We start from the raw sequence: 27014 nt of genomic DNA, 5'->3' as shown, positions 1-27014 counted from the left end.
AATTGGTACCCATTGTGCTAAGAGGAAAGGGAACCCAAAACAGGTCATATAAAAAAAATTGAAAAAAGGAAAAATTTACACTAAAAAAATCAATTGTAGTCGTCCTCAAATGGAAAGATAAGCATAATCTTCTCGTGATCACCAGAAAACATAATGCTAGTACATCAGTTGTTGAACAGCATGGAAGTACAGTTATCAAACCAAATGTGGTCACCAATTTCAATAACCCAAGTCTTTCATTGACCAAAGGGATCAAATGTCTTCATATTCATCTCCTCTTAGGTGAAGCCTAAAATGATATTGCAAGATTGCCTTTGACCTCATTTTATCAGTTGCTGTTACGAATACTTTTTCAATATTTCAAACGGTTACTGGCAATAAAATTTCTTTTACTGATTTCAAGAGAATGTAACAAATATTTTTGTGTATAAGTTGGCTACTGTTGAGAATAATCATGTTCTTATTCAAGCAAAAAAAGATAGATGTTTTACATGCTACCAAATATTAGTAGTTGAAATTGGACGCAAAGTAACAGTCACTATATGCCTGAAGCCTGCCCTAAAATGTCCAGTGAGTGATAAACATTATTGCCTGATCTTTTTTTGAAATATGTATTTCAAAATTATATGCATAGTTTTCATTGAGATTTTTTTTTAGTAATTTTCTCATTAGTTTTTCATTTTGGAGTTTTAAAATATTGGATTTGCAATTATACTGGGTAGTGTTTTAGCTTTCGTTCTTTGTAAGAATATTCTTTAAATACATATTCATGGTTTGAAAGTAAATATGATAATTGAATACTGTTATGTTGTTTGCAAAAATCATTTTTAGATGTATTGACTTAGTTTTTTAATTAATTTTAAGTACAATAAATTGATTATCAGATATTGTTTTATTTTTTAAATATTTCTTATTTTATATATATATATATATATATATATATATATATATATATATATATATGACTATAGGTACTATAATTCTTAATCTATGTATAATATATACATTTTTAGGATTTATTGTTTGCGAAGAAAGGATGGGACTAATCAGTCATATAAGAGTACTGAACACATGATTTTATTCACTGACTCTTTGGGACTACTTTGTTTCACAATTTAAGACAGTCCAAACAAGCTTTTTCATGAATAAAAGTGCTACAGTAAAGGTCAAGGCCTAAGAAAATTTAAAATTATTCAGCTTCTTAACCTTTGCTCTAAATATAGTGAACAAAATTTTTGGAAAACACTCTTGGGCGTCAACCTGTTAATAACTTTTTAATTTGTAAATTTGTAATTTATGATTTCATTTTAAAAGCTAACATTTCAGATCATAGGAAATTTTTAATTTCACAAATACAAGAAAAGAAAAAGTTATATTTCCCAATTGCTCAATAAAAATATTATGCATACGACATGGGCAAGAATAAAAAAACATAACAATACTGATATGTTATAGTAAAATCAATGGATATAAGTACGAAAAATATCTTACAAATAATGGGAACTTGGACACAATCTATTTTATAGATTATTTCATTTTTTTTAAATCTTCTTAAATTTGCAGAAATATTTAGTAAAATTTAAACATGGGATACAAAATTTACTGATAATCTGCATCATTTTTTAATTACTAAAAATAAAAAAAAAAATAGAAGTGTTTATTGAATATAAAATAGTAACAAAATTTAAGGAACAAATTAAGAATTTCAGCAGAAATGAAAACTTAACTATCCTGGCTAATATTAAGTCACATCTAGTTTTACTTTTCAGTCTCAATAACTATTGTTAAATTATTAATTAATATTATTAACTACATAGCAGTTTCCAGAGGTTGACTTTTACTTCGAAAAGTGCTGAGATCTTGTTGAGGGGGTGGTAATGGGTAATCTAAATTAGTTTCAAGGAGAGCTTCTGATTTTGCACGTGGAGGTGGGGCAGGAGACGGTAAAGCTTCATCAAGATTTGTTTCCAAGAGAGTTGAGCTCTTGGGTCGTTCGTAATAAACAGGATATTCACGATCCTGTTGATAATCTCGTTTGGATTTGAGACCATCTAATGTAGAATCAGTAAGTGCATTAAGACTGGCATTTAGAGGCAGTGTTGATGAATTATGTAAATAATCTTCAGTTGATTGCCATGTACTATTATCACGTGATGCAAAAGTTGAATTATCACGGAAACCTGAAAAAATCATACATTTATCAAATGATTTAATAGAAAACAATGCAACATTAGAGAAAAAATTCAACATATTTATTTCCATATGGATGTTCCATTATGCAACAGGATATCTTTACCCTAATTGTTTTAACTCTACAGGACCTGGTTTACTAAACATGGCTTTGGCTGCTGACTTTTCACTTACTTCACATCCTTCAATTTCCAGAATCTACTCCCTGTGACATTCCAAACATTGGAGAACCATTAAGTTAAAATGGCTTTACATGAAGAGTGTTATTTTCTTGATTATAACTTGTCTTGTAAATGATTATATAACTCGTAATTTTTATTTAGTTTAATTAATGTGAATATAAATTATAATAAAATAATAAAAACATTGAAAAACACAGATTCCCGAGAAGAATCGATCATCTTAACAAAAAAAGCCCCTTTATTTTAAGCCAAAAAAGAAAAAGATAGATAACCTAATGGTTATTATAAGGTGACAGTCAAGAGCAGAGAGGAGCCAAAATTGTAGCCACAGGGTTGGTATCTGTGGATAAGGGATAAAGAATAAGGAAAGTGGAATGGTAAGGGAGGGGATGATTGACTCAAATGAAAGTGCTTCTGATCAGGAGAATCACCATCTAACTGAGGATTATATTACACAGATAATAACTAATTATTATATTGATTAAAAAAAATCATACTCACCTTGGTTGCGATATGCTAAGTCAAAACCATGGTTGATGGCCTCAGCTGCAGAAGGATTATGTGCCTCATAGATATCATAACTCTGTGTATCTTCCAATGAAGAGTTTAACTGGGACTTGTCCATAGAGTCTACACTACCATTCATCTTTTTATAGTCGCTATTTTTATTCAGTGTCGGACTCGATTGCTGACTCTGTAAGAGAGAAAAAAATCATATTATAAAATGTTTGCTGATAGTGATTATTAACTATTAGAAAGATTGGAATTGCTATTACAATATTTTATTTTTATCTCTATCATAATATGACTACATACAGGTTTACAATAACAGAGTTTTCAGGGACAACTGAAGTAAAACTACTAAACAAGGGTTAAACTGAATTTAGTTGATAAATTACAAACAATCCCTAGTAATAAGTAGTGACAGTAAGAAACCAATATTCAGTATATCAATATTACATATTATGCAAAACAACAATTCAGTTCTTATTTTATATTTTTAATGACTTCTGCCCTGATGAGTCAGAGCAGTTATAATATTCACTATGGAAAGAGGTACTTTAATTTGCTGCTTATACTAACTATCTCAGTATTTCTTATCACATGTAAACAACTTGAGCTGCCACTTTGTAGAGCTGAATATCACCAGCTTGTCATACAAATTTGCCATATATGAGGATCGATCCAGAAATAAGGTTCCCAAAAGAGCTCCAGCCGCATGGGAAGGTGCGAGGCAAAATCCGGCAACACCATTGTGCGCGGTTGTTCCTCCACTCTTGATTCCCCCCCGGCCGCGCTTTACTGCACTGCTCAGTCTTGGCTCAGCAGCCATCCGAGATGGAGGTTCCACTTGTTGATCCTGCCAAGTGCGAGATTCGTTCCATAATTTGCTTTTTGCAAGCCAAGGGACTCCACCCATGGATATTCATCGTCAGTTGACAGAGGTGTATGGCGACAAGTGTATGTCCGTTCAACACATCTGAAATTGGTGCAGGGAGTTTAGTGCTGGTCGGAAGGAAGTTCACGATGATGAATAGAGTGGAAGACCGTCAGTTATCGAGATGATCCAACGCGAAGTGCTTCAAAACAGGAGGATCACCATCCGTGAACTTGCTGCTCAGATTCCTGGGAGTTCTTACGGTACAGTGGAAAGAGCTTTGACTGAAAAATTGGGTTATCACAAGTGTTGTGCTTGATGGGTACTGCGGCTATTGACATCAGAATACAAGGAGAAACGCCTTGACTGTGCTCGCCAGTTTCTTCAAAAGTGTCAAGAAGATAAGGAAGGATTGTTGGACTCCATTGTTACAGGAGACGAAATGTGGGTGTTTCATTTCACTCCCGAAACGAAACGAAACAGTGGCGTCACTCAGGGTCACCAGTTGCAGTCATGGCCAGTGTTTTTTGAGATCGTAAGGGGATACTGCTGATCGATTTAATGGAACCTGGGACAACAATCAACGCAGACAGTTATTGTGCAACACTAAGAAAACTCAAGCGAGCTAACCAGAACCGCCGGCGAGGACGACCGACAGCAGGTATAATGCTGCTTCACGACAACGCCCGACCTCATGTCTCCCATCAAACCCAGGAACTTTTGATACACTTTGGGTGGACTGTCTCATGCCCCACCCACCATACAGTCCTGACCTTGCGCCTAGTGATTATCACTTGTTCCCCAAGTTAAAGGAACACTTGAGTCGCCAATGCTTCTAGAGCAACGATGAAGTCAAAGAAGTAGTGAAAAGCTTCCTCAATGGGTTGGCAGCAGAGTTCTATGATATTGGGATACAGAAATTGGAGCACCATCTACAAAAATGCGTAGAAAAAGATGTCAATTATGTAGAAAAATAGAGCAAAGTTTCTTCTTTCCAACGATGTAAATTTCTATGTAATTTTACGATGTAAAATTGATGGGAACCTTATTTCTAGACCTACCCTCATACTTTGCTCACTGAAGAAGCCAATGGGAAACCATACACTCTCATTTTCTCTAATGAGTCTAGGATGCGGTGCTTATTATTAATAAAGATGGCTACTTAATAAAGATGTTACTACTTTTGGAACTGACTCTTGTCAAGTCAGCTAGACCATTATGGTTGTGGTATTTAATACACATACAATCAGTTACAATATTTTAATTTTATAAGTTACAAAACAATTTTATTTTTACCATTACTGAATATTCAACAAGAGTATGATAAATGAACATAGGTATTAAAATTTTTCTATTATTTTAATCATGTATTGATTGCAAATTTTGACTGAATGTAAACTATATATATACTGATAAAAAATTACTGTTTTTGGTGTATTTTGAAAGTGGCTGCAAAATGACAAAGTATTATGCATGAATTTAAAAGTGTGAGAAACAGATGACTTATGTTTCACTTCCTTAAATGAGCCCAAAGATTTCCTGCGTATTTAATAAATTTGGTTTAATTTGTCAGTTAAAAAGGTGATAGTTTTAAATAAAAATTATTGAAAGTTAGTGAAAGAAAAAACCAAAATATTTAACTCCTCAAATAATATTGTATAGTTTTTAATATAATCAACTATTTACCATATTATAAATAAACATAGAAGTGCATGCTCATGTGTGCACATACCACAGAATTATGATGCAGATATCATAAGCCGTAAAAGCCATAGTTAATTGACTGTACAGAGTATAGAGGAAGATTCAGATTATTAAAGCAAGAATATATGTAATCAGCTACTTCATAGTACAACACAATCCGGCTTCTTCATAATACAACATAATCCAATTTATACAATTACCCTGTTTCTCCATAAAAGGTGGTTTTACAGCAAAATAATTGGTGAAAGAGTCATAGGATAATATAATTAATAAAATGATTTACTATTTGTAGTACACTATTTATACTTTGTTATAAATATAGGAGGTGTGTTCAAAAAGTAAAAAGAATTTTGAAACTTCATGGGTTGTATAAGTCTGATTCTCGAGATTTTTTCATTGTTGTATTGGTGGTAATCATGTATGAAAAGTATCTTACATTTTTAGCCATATTGGATGTTTAGAGTGTTGTCAGCTCTCAAAAGGATAACATGTGTTATGGTACAATAGGTGATTTGTTTATTTGTATAAATACTGGATCAGAGAATTTATATTAAATTTTGCTTTAAAAATGGAATAAAGTGTAGCAATGTTTTATGAGTGGTATAAGTGTTTCCAAGAAGGTCGTGAAGACGAAGATGATAAGCAATGAAAATGTGGAAAAAGTGAAAGAAATGATTATGAATGATCACCAAATCACAATCAGAGAAGTTGTTGATGATGTTGGGATATCAGTTGGCTCATGCCATGAAATTTTTTTGGATGCTTTGGGTATGAAACGTGTGACAACAAAATTTGTTCCAAAATTATTGAATTTCAAACAAAAACAGCAGCAAATGGAAGTTGCTCAGGAGTCGCTAAATGAAGTCAACAACAATCAGAACTACTGAAACGTATCATAACAGGTGATGAAACATGGGTTTATGGATATGATGTCAAAACTAAGACTAAATCATCCCAGTGGAGGCATTCTGGATCACCAAGACTGAAAAAAGCTCAACAAGTATGGTCGAATCTGAAGATTATGCTCAATGTGTTCTTTGATTTTTAACAGCATAGTGCATCATGACTTCTTGCCACAAGGTCAAACGATCAATAAGGAGTATTACCTACAAGTCCAACACCGTTTGCATGAAACAATCTGTAAAAAAACGCTTGGATTTGTAGGGAAACAATTCATGGCTTTTGCATCATGATAATGTGCCTGCTCACACTTCATTGCTTGTTCATCAGTTTTTAGCCAAAAACAACTCTGTAATGCTACCCCAGCTGCCATATTCACCAGACATGGTCCCATGTGACTTTTTCCTATTCCCAAAAATAAAGAGAACCTTAAAGGGCCATTGTTTTACAAGCACAGATGAGATTAATAGCGAATAGTTGAAAGAGCTAAACACTATTCCAAAGATTGAGTTCCAGTAGTGTTTTGGTGATTGGAAAAAGCCCTGGCATAAGTGTATAATAATTAATGGGGACTATTTTGAAGGAATAAATATACTATTTTAGAGGAATAAATAAAATTGTTTTCAAAAAATAAAAATTCTTATTACTTTTTGAACACATCTCATATATTATTACTGTGTTGAACTATGTAAAATTACAATACTGTTTACAGTTACTAAAATACTACATGCAAATCATTAATTACAAAAATTATAATATATATACATAACAAATTTATCCAAAAACTGTTAGTACTGCTTAATCTACAGCAGTAAATTTTTTAATAACAGATCCACACAGAGCCAAATAAATCAACTCTATACAAAACACAGATGCAGGCCACTTACCTTATGTCGTTAACCTTCTACTGAGCCAATTGTTATAAAGTATGTAATTCTTAGAAAAAATAAAGCCTACTGTATGACATTTATTTTAGATAACATATACTTATACAGAGAGATCGATTTTCAGGATGATACTAGTCTTTGTAAAATGTTTCTTAAAACAACAGAAAAGTAAGATTTATATACTCATAAATCAGAAAGGGCGTAAATAAGTTTATTTTATAACTATTAAAATAACAGTTCTGTTATTTAAGTAATTTAGAATAACTGTTCATCAGAGAGATGATCATGAAAAAGGAGGAAACTGATTGTTTTATTAAGAAAGATTACTGGCCATTTCATGGAGTGAAACTTGAAAAATTAATATCTGTTCTAAAAAACATTAATTCTGTCAATCTTCATGGCAAAATGGTAACTATCTTTTATTCATAAGGATCAGGATTACCAATTGGCATCTTCAAATATTATAAAATTTTTACTTCATATTTTCATGATAAACTTGGTAAATAGATAAAATGTATGACTGACATTAGAGTAGTAGAGTTGAAATTGGATGTTAAAAATTTATAAAATTTGTATTTCTAAAGTATAAATCTTATTTCAATAATGTAATAAGCATACTTATTTAAAATTAAACTTTATGAAAAACCAAATGCTAGTCTAATGTTAATTTTTTTATTTACTATTAATTTAATAATTAGTAAGAAATGGATGTGTTAGTTTTAGATGCATATCGAAAACAGATGGAAAATGATTATAACTGGTAGTCAGGAAATCATATCATAAATACAATGGTTCCAAAAAACAAAAACTGATGTATAGGAATAATAATAACAAGAAAAGAAAGCAGCGTATACTATAATCTCTATAGTAAAATAAATATTTTAATTATAAAAAATGTGTTTTGATCATAAAAATGGGTTAACATAAATCACATAATTGACAATATTATAGCATATTTCCACTAGTACAAAATAAAGTATAGGAATAATAATAACAAGAAAACAAAGCAGCATATACTATAATCTCTACAGTAAAAGAAATATTTTAATTATAAAAAATGTGTTTTGATCGTAAAAATGGGTTAACATAATTTGCATAATGGACAATATTTATAGTGTGTTCCCACTAATAAGAAATAATGAACATCAAATAAGTTTGAATTTAACAGTATAAACTTTTCATGTTTAGTGTGTTTTTATGCAGTTTTCAGATGTCAAAAGAAGTTTCCACATTATGATTAAATATTCTAAGATCAAAAGTTTATATATCTCTTAAGCACTTGTACGCTTATAAAATGTTAGTCATTAATCAGAATTACTAATCTTCACATCACCAACAATCAGTATCATAGCTATCTTGTGATGATCCCAAGTAAAAGTATAAAGTAATTACTTTTTTTTGGAATTAATGCCTGAGTTACAGTTCTAATATGTAAATATCTTTGGTCTTGTCCAATGGTCGAAGTTAAAGTACTGGATCAGGAATGGTTGATCCAACTCCAGTCTACAATTTCAGTAAAAAATAAATTAAGTGCTGACACTGTTATGATGTTCTATAAGATAAAAAAAATGTTTAATTGAAACATTTTATTTTTTAGATCTTCGGTCCTTTGTAAGTCAAACATATTGAGAACAGACTTGGGTAGCAATTACAGTTTTGTTATGACTTAATGCAGGTTAAACCTAGTAGAAGTGAATTAACTACCTTCAACAAAGAAGTGAGTTTCAGGAAAGTTAAATTTAAAAAAAAAAATCAAGAAAGTAATAATTACTATGTAAACAAATAATATATAAAATTAATGTGTGTTTGTGAAATAATATACAGAGGTAACATAAGAAAAAGGAAAAGTTATTCAAAGAAAGATGTAATGAAGCAGAAAGAAATATAATTATGGTAAAGGGAAAAGACAGATAAAACAATAGAAGTGTAAAAGAACACTAAAGAAATGTAACATAAAAATACTACTACCAAAATAGGAATGAATGTTATTCCAAAGAGGAGAAAGAGAAGATAAGTGGAAAAAATACAGATAATTACAAATTCAAAATAAGAGTTAAACAAAGAAAGAAATTTATTCTCAAGAGATATGAGACTTAACACGAAGATCACTTTGATACATAGAAGATTAAAATAACAAAATGGGGGTAGTTGTTGAAAGGTGAGATAATAATGTAGTCTGTTTCAATTTTGTTATCTTTTATGTAGAACAAACATAGGAATTGATGAAAAATTTATCGATATCAAGTAAAAAAAAATATATAATTGTGATATTGTTCTTTTGATGGAAAGTAAAGAAAAAGTTAAGAACTAATGAATGGAATGGATTTATTGTGAGGAGAAAAATTCAGTTTGAAAAAAGAATGAACCAAAAAAAAATGTGACGAAATAGGGTAATGGGGAATGGGAATAAAATTTTAAGATATAGAAATACAATAAACCACAAATTATAGAATTTTGTTATTAGATAGAACAATTACAAAGGGTAGACATCAAAAGCGAACTGGCACAAGCAACAAGAGTTTTCATGCAAAAATGTTTGCTAGTATTTAAAGATTAGGAAGAAATTTTTGAAATATTTGTGAGGGTAGTAATATTAACATGTTTTATGGCAGTAATACATGAAAAACCTGAATAAGAATGAGGCCTTTGAAATGGTGTTATATAAGGTTGATTGAAATTCAATTTTTTTATGTATATCAAAATAATATAAATAAATATGTATAGCAATATAATATAATATACTTATAATTCATCATGCATGAGTAATATCTCAATAGTTCAGTCATTCTGTCACTAATATGTACAAGTGCAACTATTGCTTTGTGTAACAACAATGCACTGTAAGCTATCATTTTCTGGCACCATGGCATGCCAATGATAAGCAATTTTGTAGAGTCTTTGTTATTGATATTTAATAAAGATAACATAATTTGCAATGCTTCACACCATCATTATTCACTTCAGTAAAAAAAAGTATTTCAGTCTACTGAAATGCTACTGTTTACTCTGTACAGCATGATACAATTTTATAACAGTTTTATTTAGTGTTATTTTCATTAATTTTAATTTACTCTGTGTTTTTATGCAAGATTTTAATGATGAATGATTCTGTCGTGAAACATAAACCGGAAAAACCCTTAAGTAGCTCAAAAAAAAGAAAGTAATTGGCAACATATATATAACCATAAAACAAAATTGTAAACATGTTAGCCCTAAAAAGACTTGAAAGCATGTGAAAATGATTGATAAGTTAGGCAATTGTACTAAAACTGCTGTCAGAAAAAAGTTAATTTATTTTATTTCAATATCAAGATTCCTAACTTGAACAAAACATTAAATGCCATGAATACCAATTCTAAACTGCCAAATTTTTCTAGAAGTAGATTAATTACATTGTGTCTTAAAATCAATGAATTTTTGTTTCATGTCCAGAAAAAATAGTTCTTTATTGATTGAATGCAAAAATATTATTTCAAGGCATAGAAAATATTTAAGAGAAATTAAGTGATTTCATGAAGAGGGTAAGACAATTAATTATGTTGATAAAACTTGAGTTAATGCAGGACAATATACAGGAAAAGGTATGGGTGAATAACAAAAATAAAGAGCACTAAAGATGCTTTTATGAAAGGTTTGTCAACTGAGGTGAAAACCTAAAAGGTAAACTATTAATGGTAACGCAAGTAGGAAATGAAAATGGGTTTTTGATCAATGGTTATGTGTATTTGAATCCAGATCTTCCCAAGAGTATCACAATGAAATGAATGGTGACATTTTATGCAATTTAAAAAAAAAATTGTCAAAATTGCTGCTGAAGGATCTGTCATAATAATGTACCATTAACAGAAAAATTAAAAAATTTCCAAATGTTTTGACCTGAAAATTGTAAACTGCCAAATTGTTATAATCAAAGAAAACTGTGTACACTGAAGTTATATTAAAAGTAGAACTTTTAAAAATAGTAGAATCAGTTAAACAAAAATATATAAATATATTCATTATCTAGTAAATGAAATTGAAAAATTAAAAAAAATGTGTTGCATTGCGTCTTCCTAAATACCATTAAAAATTTAACTGGATAGAATTGATATGGGCTACATTAAACTGAATCTAGAATTGGCAGTCAAAAGCTACATAGGAAGTAAAGTAACACATTTAAATTAAGTAATGTAAAACATTTATTGATGGTATAACTTATTAGAGTATATACTTATTAATAGAGCAGATGCAAATGCTAGGAAAGATTGTATTCAATATGTAATTAAAAAAGAAAAAAGCATGGGAAGTGGACAATTTATGTGAAAATATTATTGAAGATATTGTGATAAATTTGGGAAACGTTGACAGTAGTTCAACAGACACTAGTTTACCAGATATTGAAGAAATACACTGACGTAACAAATATTTTTTTTCTTTTACTTGATGAAATTTTAATATAGTGGTAATAACATACTTTCTTAAAATTCTTATTTTTAAGTTACATGGATCATTTTAACACAATTTTCTAATTTTTGTATTACAAGTAATGTTTACTTCATTTTTATGTTACTAGTAGACAAGGGTTTTTTTTCAGATGGATTGCGCTAGATTAATTTAAATTAAATTAGAATCATCATACTTTTATGTTTTGATTTGCTGCATGGTTTCACGAGACAAGGTTTAAGTATATTGATAAAAATCAAAATTGTGCAATATCTTAAGGCAATATCTTTAAGATATTATAGGCAATATCTTAAGATGAATAGAAGAGGAAATAGGTATACAGAAAAATTTTTTAAAAATGAGCTAGGTTTGTCAAGCATATATTAAGACATTTTAGTTTTGTTAATCTGATAATTATGAGAGACAGATACTAGAAAAAAAACATCTGAGGTATACAGAGATTGTAATGAATAAAACAGATTCTTAAGGATGTATGGTGTAATAAATAAGTTGAGTTATAGTATTAGCACAGAAAAGAAAGGAGTACAGAATAGTATCAAACCAGTCAAATGATTGATGAAAAAAATTGGTAAGAATAAAAAAAAATCACCATAATTACTACAGTGTAAATGAGTAGGACAAGTGGATATTCAGGAAGTGTCCATAGATGTCAACAATAACAATCAGTTGCAATCCTATGGCAATTACTAAGATATACAAATGAGACTCCACCACAATAAATCAGACATCTTACTTTTTAAAAATATTCACATCAGTAGTTTATGTATGATAACAATGTGGTATAGATAAATAATGACAAATGTGATTTCAAAAAGTGCATGGGAACAAGGGAAAGAATTTTAACTTGAAGAAAACTTGTTTACCTATGAAGTTTTTGTAGATCATGAGAAGGCATAAAATGAAATTGAATGAAATATTAAAAATTGAGAAAAATTGGCTTAAGTTTGGATAGACAGATGAATTTCAATTCAGGAAAGTGTTACAAAGATATAGACTGTTCTAAATGCTTGTTGATGAGTATATGAAGACGCAACAAACAAATTGAAGGAAAAAGATAGTTTTACAATTCAGTAAGAAAAAATATATTATGATTTCCAGATGGTATTGTTCTTTGAATTAAACTAATAGTTATAGAAGAAATGGTGAACACATTGCTAGGAAATAAATTTGTTTTGAAGATTATGGAACAGCAGGGTCAGTTGAAGATGATCATAAAAATGACTGGAACTCTTTTGAAGTAAGTCATTTTGTTAATTATAGAATGTTTTTTAAATTTATTTTATTACTTTTTTCTATTTAGGTAGTTCTCTTTATTTATATAATTTACATTAAATCTACTTGGGTACAATCTGCTTGCAGTTGTGTAAGTTAACTAAAAGTCATGCATGTAATCAGACAATATATACAGAAACATTAAAATGTTATCGAACTCTTTATCACATTAAAAAATGCAATTAAAAAAAAGACAAAAAAACACTATTTAATGATCAATAAATATTTACAAAATTTTTATTGTTCCAAACTCTAAAGAAATTAAAACAACATTAAAAAATGCGTAAAGAAATTATGTATTAACTGCAGTAACATAATGAATAATTTCAATGATTCTCAAAATAATATTGTATAATGAAAATAAAAACAAATAAGCTAAGCTAACACTTAACTCACCTTCATTCAGTGTTTCCAATTTGAGAGGAAAGTCCTAATATAAACATTTCTTATTAATTATCGTTTTCAAGATTTTAATAATAACAATTCAGTAACATATAACATAATAAATTAAATTTTAATATTTAGATTTTAATCAGAAAAAAATGATTTATAGACATAAGTGAATAAGATAAAATGCAGATGCTGTTCAGATAATGAAGGTTTCAGTAGGTTGTACAGATTAGTACACAAAATCTAAAACTGGTGATGGGCCCTCAGATTTCAATAAAAGAAAAATAATTAGCAATACTGAAGAACATAAGAGCAGATAAGTAGCGGAACTACAGTATCAATTTGTAATTTTATGTATCCCAAATGACCAGCCTAAATACAAACTACTAATTACTAGGATAATTTACAAACTTTTTAGTACAAACTTGCACACCCTTACTATCTTCACTCCACTTATAAAATAATTTTTATAATGTTTTTTCTTAATTTTATAATTACAACACTAACAGCCGTCTTCAATCAGGTGGTGGTTGTATAAACCTACCGTATAATACCTACTCATTTAAGTCCTAAGTATTATTCTCACAAAAAAAGACAAGATTGAATAGTTGTAAAATATAATTTTGATTAATACACATTATGAAAAAGAGAAATTCCTTGGGTAAAATAAAAACAGCTAATTCCTAAAAAAATATTTCAGATTTTGTATTTTTTATCTTTTTTTTTTTTATTTTTCCAATTGAAATTAAATTAAAATGAATCCTGACTGAGTTAGTCATGAAAAAATAAAAAGTAAAAGCAAACAAGTAAAATAAAAAACTATATATTTAGAGACTTTAATTGTGCTAGCAAATAAATTTATTTATACATTTTATGAATACTTACAGAAGGACCTTTCCTTGCATATCCAATTGAAGAAAAACCTCCATGTGATGATCCAATTGAGCGAACAGAATGAAGAGATTGTCTAATTGAATTTCTTCTTTGTAAGCGCTCAGAATGGCGATGTTTCGATTTTGAATACCAAAAACCAGCAATAAGTGCCAATAAAATTATGAGAAGTATTCCTGATCCAAGAACAGCAATTGTCACAACATCCTTACGCCAGCTTAGTGGATCTATATGTACTTTTGGATCTGAAAAAGAAAAAAGAATCTAATTTTTTTTGTAATGCCTACCATACTGTGCAGAGAAGAAATTAAATATAAATGGTAGAATTAAAAAATCATAAGCGGTTATTTAGTTATGTAGAAACATGATAATAGGTTTCTAAATCTACTTTGAAATGAAATCTATGAACTCTTAAAAATATTAATTTCATCTTACTTTGAATGAGGCTGAAGAATTCCTTACTTAAGTATTCTACTCCCAGGGTTCTCAGCTATGAGTTCAAACAGTGCTCATATGCTGGGTGGCCTACTAGACATTCATGTAACTAAAAAAATGGGAATTAGTTGATATCAAGTCCAGGATGTAAGAAGTTTAGTAAAAAATCTCATTTTAATTGCTCAAATAAAGCCTTTTCCTTTTCATAGCATTTCACAATAAACTTGAAATGCTACTGCTTTCTTGAACTTTGATGAAAGTTTCTTGCAGTTCCAAAACACTGTAGCTACTATTTTTCATTTCAACAATAATTGAATTTGTCACTGTGTTATATTACTTCTGCTCTGAATTTCTCATAACATTCTCTTAGTGTGACAATAATAACATTGTCACCATAAACATTCACTTTTGATGAACCTCAAAAACATTCAGTGCTTTCACTTGCAAAAAAAAATAAATCATGTTTCACCTTTCTATTACCTAATACCTTTCTATTGGTGAAGGAAATAATAACATCATATTTTATGAACTGCTGCCTTACCAGCATTGAACAGAATGGATGGTAGATGGGCATCCATGATACCCATATACCATGAATGAGATTACAGATAGTTTGTGGCCGCTGCATAAGCACCGCATAGCACTGGAAACCATAGAATGGTATCCAGAATAATTTTGTTTATAAAATAAAATTTGTATGATCATGTTCAGAATGGTTACATAATTTATTAAAGGTGGCAATGGTAACATAATACCAATTGTTACATAAAAGTCCTTCATAATGTGTAACTGACATTAGATCTCATTAGTATCATTCGAATAAAATGTTAAAAGTTTTCATATAAGTAAAAAGTCTGTTAGATCTAAATTTTTAGAATTAGCATTTTTAGATCCAAGCATTTAGAATTTGAAAATATGTGTGTGCTTCATAATCAGTAACAATTTACATAACCATTACTTTTTTTTACAGACAAACTGGATGAATTTATAAGAAAGCAATGCATTTTGGACAAATTTCTTTTCAATAAATTTGCACTGTCTTAATAACAATTTCCAGATGATAAATAGCAAGAAAAATTAAATTGTTTAATTTTTTCTTCAAAAAGAAAAAAGAGTTTTTTCCAGAAGAAAATCAAACTGTTTCAGTGAATATCTTACAGTAAATATTAAACACGAATAATTATAATTTTAAACACTTATTCTAACATGATTTGTTTCTAAGCTTGGCTATATTTGTTATCTACAAGAAGGATGATTAACATCAGTATATTCTTATTGATTGATGATGTTCATTTTACTGATCACTTGTTTGAATTTATTATCAATAACTGAAATTAAAGAAAATAAAACAAAATGATTTTTCAGTACGTACCCATTTCACAAACAAAAGGATTTAATCGTTGGCAATGATCCACTTCTATTGTTTGGAAGACAAATACAGTACATTGACCTATTTTATCAATATGCTGCACCCATACACGGTCATAAAAATTAAAATTTTCTTGCTGTTTCCTCAAAAAGTGATACAATTGATGGTGATTTCCCATTACATATGGCATTGATGCATTATCTGACTATAAAAAGTAAAATAAACATATATTAAATAAATAAATATAGTAAATTAATAAATGCAAAAAACAAATTAATAAAAGCAATTTTAAATATTCATCAAAATTATGAATAATGAAACAAAATATATAACTGTTGGGAGGTGGGATTAGGCTTTACCCAACAGGCACTTTATTAGTAGGGCTTGTTACGTAGTCATAGTACAGGAAAGAGATCTCCAAGTTGGTCCCCACAAACAGTATCCCTTCCAAATCCCAAGGATGCTGGCTTTTCAAATTCTGTTATTCTTTGAATGGTTAAGTTAGATCTGTACCCACATAACTGATAATGAGGAAGCCGGCCTTCGTGGTGTGAGTGGTAGCATCTTGGCCTTTCATCCAGAGGTCACGGGTTCAAATCCCAGTCAGGAATGGTATTTTCACACATGCTACAAATCATTCATCTTAACCTCTCAAGCAATACCTAACGATGGTCCTGGAGGTTAAAAAAAAACAAAAACTGATAATGGGAAAGAAGAAATCAAAGGAGGGGTTCATGGTGAGAAAGAATTATCTATTAACCAGAATTTTTCAGGGTAATTAACCACCTTGCCTAGGACCAAACATAAGTAAGTGGTCAAAAATTAAAATTATAAAACAAGGAAGGTGAATAAAAAGAACATAAAAAAAAAAAAAATAGCAATATTCTGAAAACAAGTTAAATGAATAAACTGGATACTACTTCTTGGGAGCTAAATTTTTTTTCCAAGCATTAATAAATTCAATTTATTTCTCTTATAGCTTACAAGATTTCCTATTTTTAAATAACAGGCATATATATATATATATGTGCACAAAAATTAAAATAATTTTAATTTTTTAATGTTAAATGAAATCATGAAAAAATATCAAATTTCAGAACTGTTGTGTAAAAGGGTTTGTTATGCAAAAAGAGGCTATTCTGACCACCACTCCAACTGATAGGTTTATATATTTCCATTTTTAAAAGATAATACTATCTTAGATATGACTTATAGTTGTATTCTAATGAGTGAGATGATTTGAATGAAATGAATGATTACAAAACACCAGATCATATTAGGAATTGAACTTCAGTCTATCTTAACTAAAAGCCAATGTGGTGATCACTACCCAAACTGACATGGTATATGCATACTATGACTTGTCTTAACCAAATGTAACATTCTGGAACTTAAGTTGCAATAAACTTACATTGTTCTTTGAGGAAGACAATTCTTTTAAACAGAAAATTTATACCATAAGTGTGTGGTAGTAAGGTGAAGTGCAAAGCCAGGAATCAAACTATAAGTATTTTTTTGTTCAGCTGAACAAAACTAAAAGCAAAAGTTTTAAATTGCTTTTATTTGAAAATGAACTTTTATTGTAGAATAGAATATAGCTTATTAAATGTGAATGAATAAAATAGATGTTATTAACAGTAATTTTTAATAAATAATTATATAATTATTGTGTTATATATGGAGTGAGTCAAAAGTATGGAAACCCTCAACAACTTTAAAACCGTTCCAGAAAGAATAGTGTAACTTTCAGGATAAGGTATCAGTCAACTACTTTACCTTTTAATGAGAAATAGAATTTCAACCCCTTCTTGGGGGTGGCGCAGGGGTTGTAATTCAAATATTTTAAATGGTAACACCCTTTGTGCGATACGTCACTTTAAAGGTCTCTTTAAGATAATAAAAATAGTATAAATAAAAGGGTGGTCAGATGTCTATAACCAAAATGGCAGTGGGGTAAAGTTTGGATTTTGAAAAAAATATACTGATAATTTAAGGAACCATTATCGCAGATAAATAAATTTATACAAATTTTATTAAATGGATTTTTTTTTTTGTCTTCAGTCATTTGACTGGTTTGATGCAGCTCTCCAAGATTGCCTATCTAGTGCTAGTCGTTTCATTTCAGTATACCCTCTACATCCTACATCCCCAACAATTTGTTTTACATACTCCAAACGTGGCCTGCCTACACAATTTTTCCCTTCTACCTGTCCTTCCAATATTAAAGCGACTATTCCAGGATGCCTTAGTATGTGGCCTATAAGTCTGCCTCTTCTTTTAACTATATTTTTCCAAATGCTTCTTTCTTCATCTATTTGCCGCAATACCTCTTCATTTGTCACTTTATCCACCCATCTGATTTTTAACATTCTCCTATAGCACCACATTTCAAAAGCTTCTAATCTTTTCTTCTCATATACTCCGATCGTCCAAGTTTCACTTCCATATAAAGCGACACTCCAAACATACACTTTCAAAAATCTTTTCCTGACATTTAAATTAATTTTTGCAGTAAACAAATTATATTTCTTACTGAAGGCTCGTTTAGCTTGTGCTATTCGGCATTTTATATCGCTCCTGCTTCGTCCATCTTTAGTAATTTTACTTCCCAAATAACAAAATTCTTCTACCTCCATAATCTTTTCTCCTCCTATTTTCACATTCAGCGGTCCATCTTTGTTATTTCTACTACATTTCATTACTTTTGTTTTGTTCCATCCATTAAATGGATATTATGAAATAAATTTATTTAAAACAAATGATTTATTAAGCATAACATTGCTTATTTACTTACATTTCCTTTTAATAAATGTTTGAAATATCCTCCTTCCGTTGTTTGACAGTATGCACAATCATTATTCAACGATTCCCTAGTGATATTTTGGGCTGATTCTTGAATTCTGTTTTGTAAATCATTGATATCTTGGGGTAGAATGTAATTCAATGGTGACAAGTTAGGTAATCTTGCTGGCCATTCTATTTGACCCCTTCAACCAATACATCTTTCAGGAAAAAATGCATTTAAAATTTCACGTACCTTAAGACCAAAATGAGACAGATTTCTTGTTGAAATCAAATGTTTTAGAAGTTGGAGCAAACAACATTTTTGAATATTTAGAATGATATGGTCAAGAAGCAAAGCCTCATATTTCACTGCGTTTAAATTTCTATCAATAAATTAACTCCTATCAATCATCCATAAATAAAACATGTCCATACATTTACTTCGACTGGATACTGTATATGTGCCTTACAATTAATATCAGTGTGGGTTAATATCAGTCCAGTATTGTCAATTATGGTGATTTACATTACCATTTTAAAAAAATATGGCCTTATCACTAAAAACTGCTGTTTAATAAATTAGTATTTGCACTAATATTTTTCATCATAATTTTGCAGAACTCAAGTCTTTAATCATTGCAACTTCACTAAGTTCTAGAACCAGATGAATTTTGAAGGGTTTGAAATTTTCACTCTTTAATAATTGAATCACTGAACTTTGACTAATGTTATGTTCAAGTCGAGGAATGAATGTAGAGTTGAAGGAATGAAGTCGAGGAAAGAATCATTAGATATTATCTTATAATTTGTTGTAGATTTAGGCCTCTCTGGTTTCCCCCTATTATTAACGCTCCCTGTTTTTTCAAATCTTTTTGATGATTTTTCGACACTATACCTTTTCATAGTCTATAATTTTAGGCTATGATTATTAAATGTTACACTGAACAATTTACAAACTTCATCACACGACCTAATTCTATCACCAAAGACCCTAATCATTAAAAGTTTGACCCTCTCCTGTTCACTATGTGACATATTGATAGCAATGTTGGTAGGCAGCACAGAAAAAATTAACAGTAAAAACAATTAAAAGGTAAAAAAGATGTAAATAACAAAAGTTTACAAATTTTGTAAAAAGGGACAAAATCAATTAGCCAACCAATCATAATAAATTCATAAGAAACTAACAGTGTAGAAATGAAACACTCTAAATGGAATATTACACAACGATGAAGTAAGCTACATTTTTGCAACAATGGTAAGAAACCATAAATGACCAGCTGATCAGCATGAACAGATAAATGTTTTTACACAATATTTCTATTTATTTACTCATTAAACTGGAACAAAAACGATTTTTTTGTTAAAAAACACAATTTTTTTAATTTTTAAATATTTAATTTTAACTTTTAAAATAAATTTTAATTAAATTAGATTAAATTTTAATTTAACAGTTTAATTCCTTTTTATTTAATTTTATTATGTAAACTTACTAAATTTAATAATTTCAAAATTCAAACTTTATCTCGCCAATATGTTGGGTATAGACATTGAATCAATTTTTACTTACACCATTTTTCTTGCCTTAAAGAGACTTTAAAATGATTTATCACTCAAAGGGTATTACCATTTAAAATATGGGCATCCCCCAACAAGGGGTTGAAATCCTTTTTCTCATCAAAAGGTAATTTAATTGACCAATACTATACCTTATCCTGAGAGTATTCTATCTGGTACAGTTTTAAAGTTGTTGAGGAGTTTCCATACTTTTGACTCATTCACAGTACATTTCTACTGTACTGATTTTTTTTACATCATATATAAAGCTGAAAGTTTGTTTGTCTGTTTATCTATTCTTTGTTTGTATGTTCTCGCATCATATGAGAACCAACTGACCAATTGCTTTCAAATTTGTGTTATTCCAGGGAAGAGTTTAAGCTATTAATTGAGCCCTAGCCCCCTTGGGGATGAAGTTGTCAATTAAAAATACTAATAAAAAAGAAAAAAGAAGAAAAAACTAAATAAATAAGTTGTGAAGTTTTCCTTGTCAAAGGTCTATGTACTTCAGTTACAATAATTACTGCTATTCTGTCTTTTATAATTTAGTTCTTTTTCAGGTTTCTCTAAAGCTTGAATTCTTTAATTGTTATTTATCATTACTACTCTCACAACCTTGTGGGTAACAAATGCTGCAAGGTCCTGACGAACAGTCAGGCAAGAGAAGTGAGCATTGACTTGCCAGAAATTAATATTTTCATTTAAACCAAACAGAAATTAAAACTGTTCAAGTTATACTGACTACTATCATCAATATCTACTAAAAAATACCAACAGCATACAGAGAACTGCACTCAGCTTTCCTAACTTCATTGATTTACAGGAACAATTTATCGAATATGGCTCTACTGGCAGTTTACTTCATATACTGCAATTTTCAGGATGCTAATCTCTGAGAAGTCCTATTATGGTATTTTATAGTATTATGGAATTATCAGATGGTAAAAATATGTACTGTTACTGTCAGTTAGAAAAAAATGTATTTTATTTTCCAAGTTTTTGGGTTAACATTTTTGAGTTAAGTTCAGACCTGTCAAATTCAGGGTAATAAACAAAACCACAATTGAAAAGAAATAAAAATTGAAATAAAAAAAAGATCAGGAAAAGTAAAGGAGAAAGCAAAAGAGATAAAATGTATGCAAAGGACCAGTGAAACATGAAAAGCTTAAAATTAGTACTAAATCCTGTAACAATTAAAATAATAATTATGCAAAAACATTGGCAGACTTTATATGAATAATCATCTACATTAATTAAAAGTGAAATAAATATAAATATACATACTCTACAAAATTCACGAGCTTCTCTAAAAGTCATAGGAGCACCAACATATATGTAACATGTATCTCCAACAAGACTCCAACCTGGAGGACATTTACCATCTAATATGGTACAATTGTTCATATGAAATGGCTTAAAATCAACTTCAAGTAAATGCGGTTCATCCATACGATCTTTAATTCGTCCAGCAACAGCTAATGTTGAATTAAAACCCCAATAATTATGTTTTGCATCAATTGGTGTCTTCCATATATCAACACTGTAATCACAAAAAATTCATCATTGTAAAAATAATTACTCAACAGAAAATATATTAAAGAGAAAATTTCATTAAATGCTACATTGTTCTATTAAAAAAAAATTACTGTTGTATAAAATTTACAGTCCTGCTGTTCTTAACAGAAAATACGAGTTCTCTGTAAAAAATAAAGAAAAAGGTTTTTCATTAACTTAATTTTAACAATACTTAATATACAGATAAACACAAATATGCACCATACAAACTTGATATTTCATGTTTTTCTCAAAGATGGTATTAACGTAATAACTAAATTCAAGTCAAGTATATTTCTATATTTGTATTTAAAACTTCTTAATAATGCTGCAAAATATATTTATTTGAAGAAAAGTTTGTATAAATTATCTATAATAGTACCTTATTTTTTGTCTGTTTTCCCAGCATTACAATGTTAAGTTAATGCTGTTTGTATGTTAAGTTATGTAACTTTGTTAAGAGCTTATATAAAAACTGACTGTTTTAGGTATTTTTAAATAAAGAGTTTTATCTGTTTTTCCCTACCAATTTATTCCTATCAGGTAGTCATTTAAAAAGAAATATTATTTCTTCTTTAATGCTATTATTTCTTTATTAAGAGAACTTTTCTTTTGCTAAATTAAGTGTTTTGTACAATACTGTTACAAATTAATGGATATATTTACAATTTTTATTAATAACTGGGAGAAAAAAGTATTAAGGAAGAAGAATCTACATTAAAATACTGGTGTTCTTAAAGTTCTTCAATCCTCATAGCTCATGTAGACTAATAATAATAATTCAAGGTCCATTATTTGTTATGTCTCTTCAGACAAGGGTTTTCTTTTATGGCAAATAAGAAAAGTATTAAGAACATAATAAGAAAAGTGAATGAATTACTTTAACCTAAAATAAATATAGTTATACTATTGTAATTTAAAATCTTCAAATTTAATTAGTGGTTTTATTAATAACAATAGATATGAAAAAATATAAATAAACAATAGTGAAAAAAATGTTATATTTCCCATGCTTTTTAAAGAAACAAAATAAATGCTTTGAAAACCATTCCAAACTATAAATATAACAGTTAATATAAAATATTTAGTATTACACAACGGCAATAAAGCAAAACAAAAGAAGAAAAATGTAAGCTATATTAATAAGCATTATTTGAACAATAATTTTTTTTTTAACACATAGTATAAGTCTTTAGGTTACAGACATAATTAAGTGTGAACATCTTCTCAAAACACATGCAGTGTATTAATTTCAAACAAAGTATCTAAATACAAAAAAAAAAATTGTTAAGTGGATATCAAAAACAGTGCACATAATTTTAAATTCAATATAAAATATACTACATTAGTTTTAACAATTTTAAACTAGTATTAAACAAGGTATAATAAATGTTATAACCTTAGTTAAGACCTTCATAGGATTTCTACATGCATAATTCAATTACATTAACTTAACTGAATTAAAATCTAAACTAAAAGTAATTAAGAAATAAATATACAGAAATATACACTAATATACAAAAACCCATATTAATATAAATTATCATTATGAAGACAAACTGTACAAATTTTCAAACAAGTACTACTTCAAGGGTTAACAGAGAGGAAACAGAATTTTTTTGGATAACTTCTAAATTTAGAATGTAATAGAAGCTGATTAAAACAGAAAAATTGTCAGAAGTCGTTAGTAAAAATAAAAATTGAAAGAATAGAAGATATAATTAGCTAAACATGGGCAAACATAACAAAAACAATAAAAATGACTGATATAACACTAACAATTAAAATTATTAAAATACAAAAAGATGCAAAATAAAATTAAAATTAGTCATTTCAGAGCAATATCATAAAAGCTACAATAAAAAAATAATAAACTTAATTTACATTAAACACAGCACTAAATAATATTGTCAACTATTAAAAAAAAGAAATAAATAAGAATAGCAGGCACTTCAAATTTTATTTAACTCACCTCCATTGAAATCCTGAGCTGAATCCATCAAATATAAAAAAGACAAATTAATATTAATTTTTTCTTTATAAATATATTATCACTAGTAATTAAAATAAAGAGAAGATGCCTGTCTAATGATTTTTTTTACATTCAGTGATTTAAAAAAATTATAAATAGACTTTACTATAAATAAACACTAACTCATAATACTTTACATATATAGTACATGAAAATTAAATAAACTTGTATTTAAGGAAATTTTATAAAAATGTTGTTTTTTAACAGTAAAATGCAATAAATAATATTTATAAAACTGATAAAAGAATAGAAATATATATGAACTGTTAACCATCACCAGCATATCTAGGAAAGACCAAAAACCAATGAAAATAAGCAGGTTAGTCAAGAGAAATGAGTAAATTATTATTTTTTTTGTGTAATATTTATACCTGAAAGAATACCAAATTATATATATATATAAAAAAAAAAATTATTTTCACAATTTTAACTGTTAGCTATAGTGTATTATTTGTGAAATAATGGGGAAAAAACTATAAACAGTTTAGCAATTTTATTATAATAAAATAAACTAAGGTGTCTTTATTCCTTATTTTCTACAGTACTTTTTGACTAAATAATTACAATAATTATCATCAGAACATGATGTGCTTTCCAGACATGAGGTTACTACAATATATAAACCTATTTGAAAACAATTTCTTTTGTAATGTGCCAAGGAATTTTCACTTGTTATAAAAAAAGGCTGGGTGTATATATTGTATTAAATTTAAAATTTAATGTGTAGCTTAAATATTGTAAGGATATTATATTGTTTATGACAACACTGCCTATTATTTTTTGGTAGCAGAAGTTTTGTAATTTACAAGTAATAGTTTCCTAAGATTATAAATAGTTTTACATAATGCATATTTCAATTCTGCATTTACATGGAACATTACACAGCAGGCTATTGAAAAGTACATTAAACAAAAGTATAGTGAAAAACCTCCTACATCAAACATAAATTACTAGTATTATTAAGTTACTACAGTAATCACTATACCACATCTTGAAAGAGAAATTTTGTAAATGTTCTTCCTAATGAATAACTTAACAACAGTACTATTAATAAACATGATTCCATAAAAAAAAAAAAAAAACACTAAAGTTTGCACGCTTCAATGCTTTATTTGGCATGAATTCTCCATTAATAAGCTACGTGCCATCAAGTTAAATCTGAGATTTTTCCACCATCAGTTTTTTTTGTTAGAAGAGATAAAACATCTGAAATCCTGCAGTCATATAAGTTATATTACTACTTTACTATGTTCAGCCTCTACCTAGACTTAAGTACCAAAATTTGTTATGTAAGGGGTTTCAATATCTTGTTAAAATTGAATGATCTCAGAATAAAATAAAATAAACTGATTTTGAATCCTATGGGAAACATTGAAAACAATTAATGAAAAATGTATTGGTAGTGGGCGTGATGTTCTTTTGTAAATTTTTATTGACTTTTTTGTATAATCTATTATGTTTGTTATGTAACCTACAAAAATAGCTAAGCATCATGTAGAAGAATGATATAATTCTCACAGTTACTGTGTCTGATATTAAAAAAACCCACTAACAGTCCTTGAAGACAATCTACAAAATTAAAATTAAGAAAATAACAACAATAATTAAAATAAATGAATAAAATTTAATAAAAAGTATAATAAAAAACAGCATGTTAAACTTACAGAGATCTGTTAACAGTGACTATCTCATAGTCATTTTCAGGATTAAAAAGTATGTTATCAATATAATGCTGTCCAGCAGTTCCAGCAACAATTGTTCCTTTTGAATCTCGTTCTATTGCATAGTTCCTGTAATTTAAAACAAAAATTGCATCAATAAATGTGTCAATAAATTATGATTATCTTTCTCTACCCTGTTAGTTTTCAACATATAGAATCAACAACATCAATATATATATATATATTACTTTATTTAAATTAATCTTTTAAAGATTGATATTATTCCTCTGTACTGTTAAATTATATTAAATAAACCACTTTGTCCAACAATCAAAGACTGACAGACTACATAAAATCAAAAGAAGATCTGGAAGTACCTGCACCAACAAAAAGTACCAGAAAGACAGGCAGTAGTGGATCATGCCCAACAAAGTAATGTACAAAATGTTAGAACATGTTACTGATACCATGCATAAGAGGAGACTAGGATTCTTTGGACACATCATGAGGATGTAAGATTTGAGATTTCTGAAACAGCTGGTACAGTACAATCTCGACATGAAAAACACCAAGTCAGGATGCAGATGGATCAGACAAATAAAAGAGGATCTGAAGTAAATTGGCCTTACACCAGAAGACACCACAGACAAGATAAAATTAAACAAAAAATATATCAAAGACAAAAACACTCACAAGAAAGAAACTTGCAACACGAACATTTTCAAAACCAGAAATGGCATGAGATCAAAATTTATGAAAGAGTACTGGGAGGACTGTAAGGTCTGAACAGTCCCTTCGAAGAAACTTGGATAATGGACTGATTAAAGTGATCCTATGCGGTCACAAAAGATGAAAAAAAAACCACCTAGTACAGAATATTGAGATAATACATATCATACCTTAATTTTTCATGAAAGTACTTTTGTGGGATCCTGCATTCTCAGTCATGATTAAAATAATTTGTTATTGTATAATAAAATATTAAAATAATGATAATTGTGTATTAATTTACATGAGTGCTGCTACCTGTTGCAGTTTTCGTAAGAAAGTCTCCCTCAGTTACCAAACTGAAATTTTGTTTGTATTTATATGTGTAATATTTTTCTAATATATTAAATTTTGTCATCTTTATTAATTTCAAATAATTCTGAATTTCTATTAATATCAGAAATAGAATGGTTATTGTTTATTAAATGGTCTGTCATATTGATACAGCTAATTTAATATTTTTGTAATTTCTACAATGTTCAAGAAATCTAGTTTAAAGGATATATTTGTTTTTTTCCTTTACGAATACCGTCATAATCATTACATTTAATTTTATAAATTCCACACAGATTATTTCATTTTTTTTTTTTTTATCTTAATATTTTATTATGTGGTTA

General features: G+C 28.7%; 1 protein-coding gene across 1 annotated transcript in view; it reads right to left on the bottom strand.

The window, feature by feature from the left end:
* Positions 1-934: 934 nt before the first annotated feature.
* The window catches only part of bark (C-type lectin domain-containing protein bark beetle), a 225762-nt gene continuing 199682 nt past the window's right edge, over positions 935-27014 (bottom strand). The window contains exons 30-36 of the mRNA XM_075368299.1: positions 25633-25758; positions 23909-23926; positions 21667-21922; positions 16045-16246; positions 14232-14482; positions 2874-3066; positions 935-2180 (exon numbers count right to left, since the gene is read on the bottom strand). Of these exons, the coding sequence (XP_075224414.1) occupies positions 1810-2180; positions 2874-3066; positions 14232-14482; positions 16045-16246; positions 21667-21922; positions 23909-23926; positions 25633-25758 (1417 nt within the window). The 3' untranslated portion in view covers positions 935-1809. The remainder of the gene's footprint in view (positions 2181-2873; positions 3067-14231; positions 14483-16044; positions 16247-21666; positions 21923-23908; positions 23927-25632; positions 25759-27014) is intronic.

The sequence above is a fragment of the Lycorma delicatula genome, chromosome 6 (assembly GCF_047948215.1).
Source record: "Lycorma delicatula isolate Av1 chromosome 6, ASM4794821v1, whole genome shotgun sequence".
Lineage (NCBI taxonomy): Eukaryota > Metazoa > Arthropoda > Insecta > Hemiptera > Fulgoridae > Lycorma > Lycorma delicatula.
Note: the sequence above shows the minus strand (reverse complement) of the source record. Positions and strands in the feature narration are given on the sequence as shown.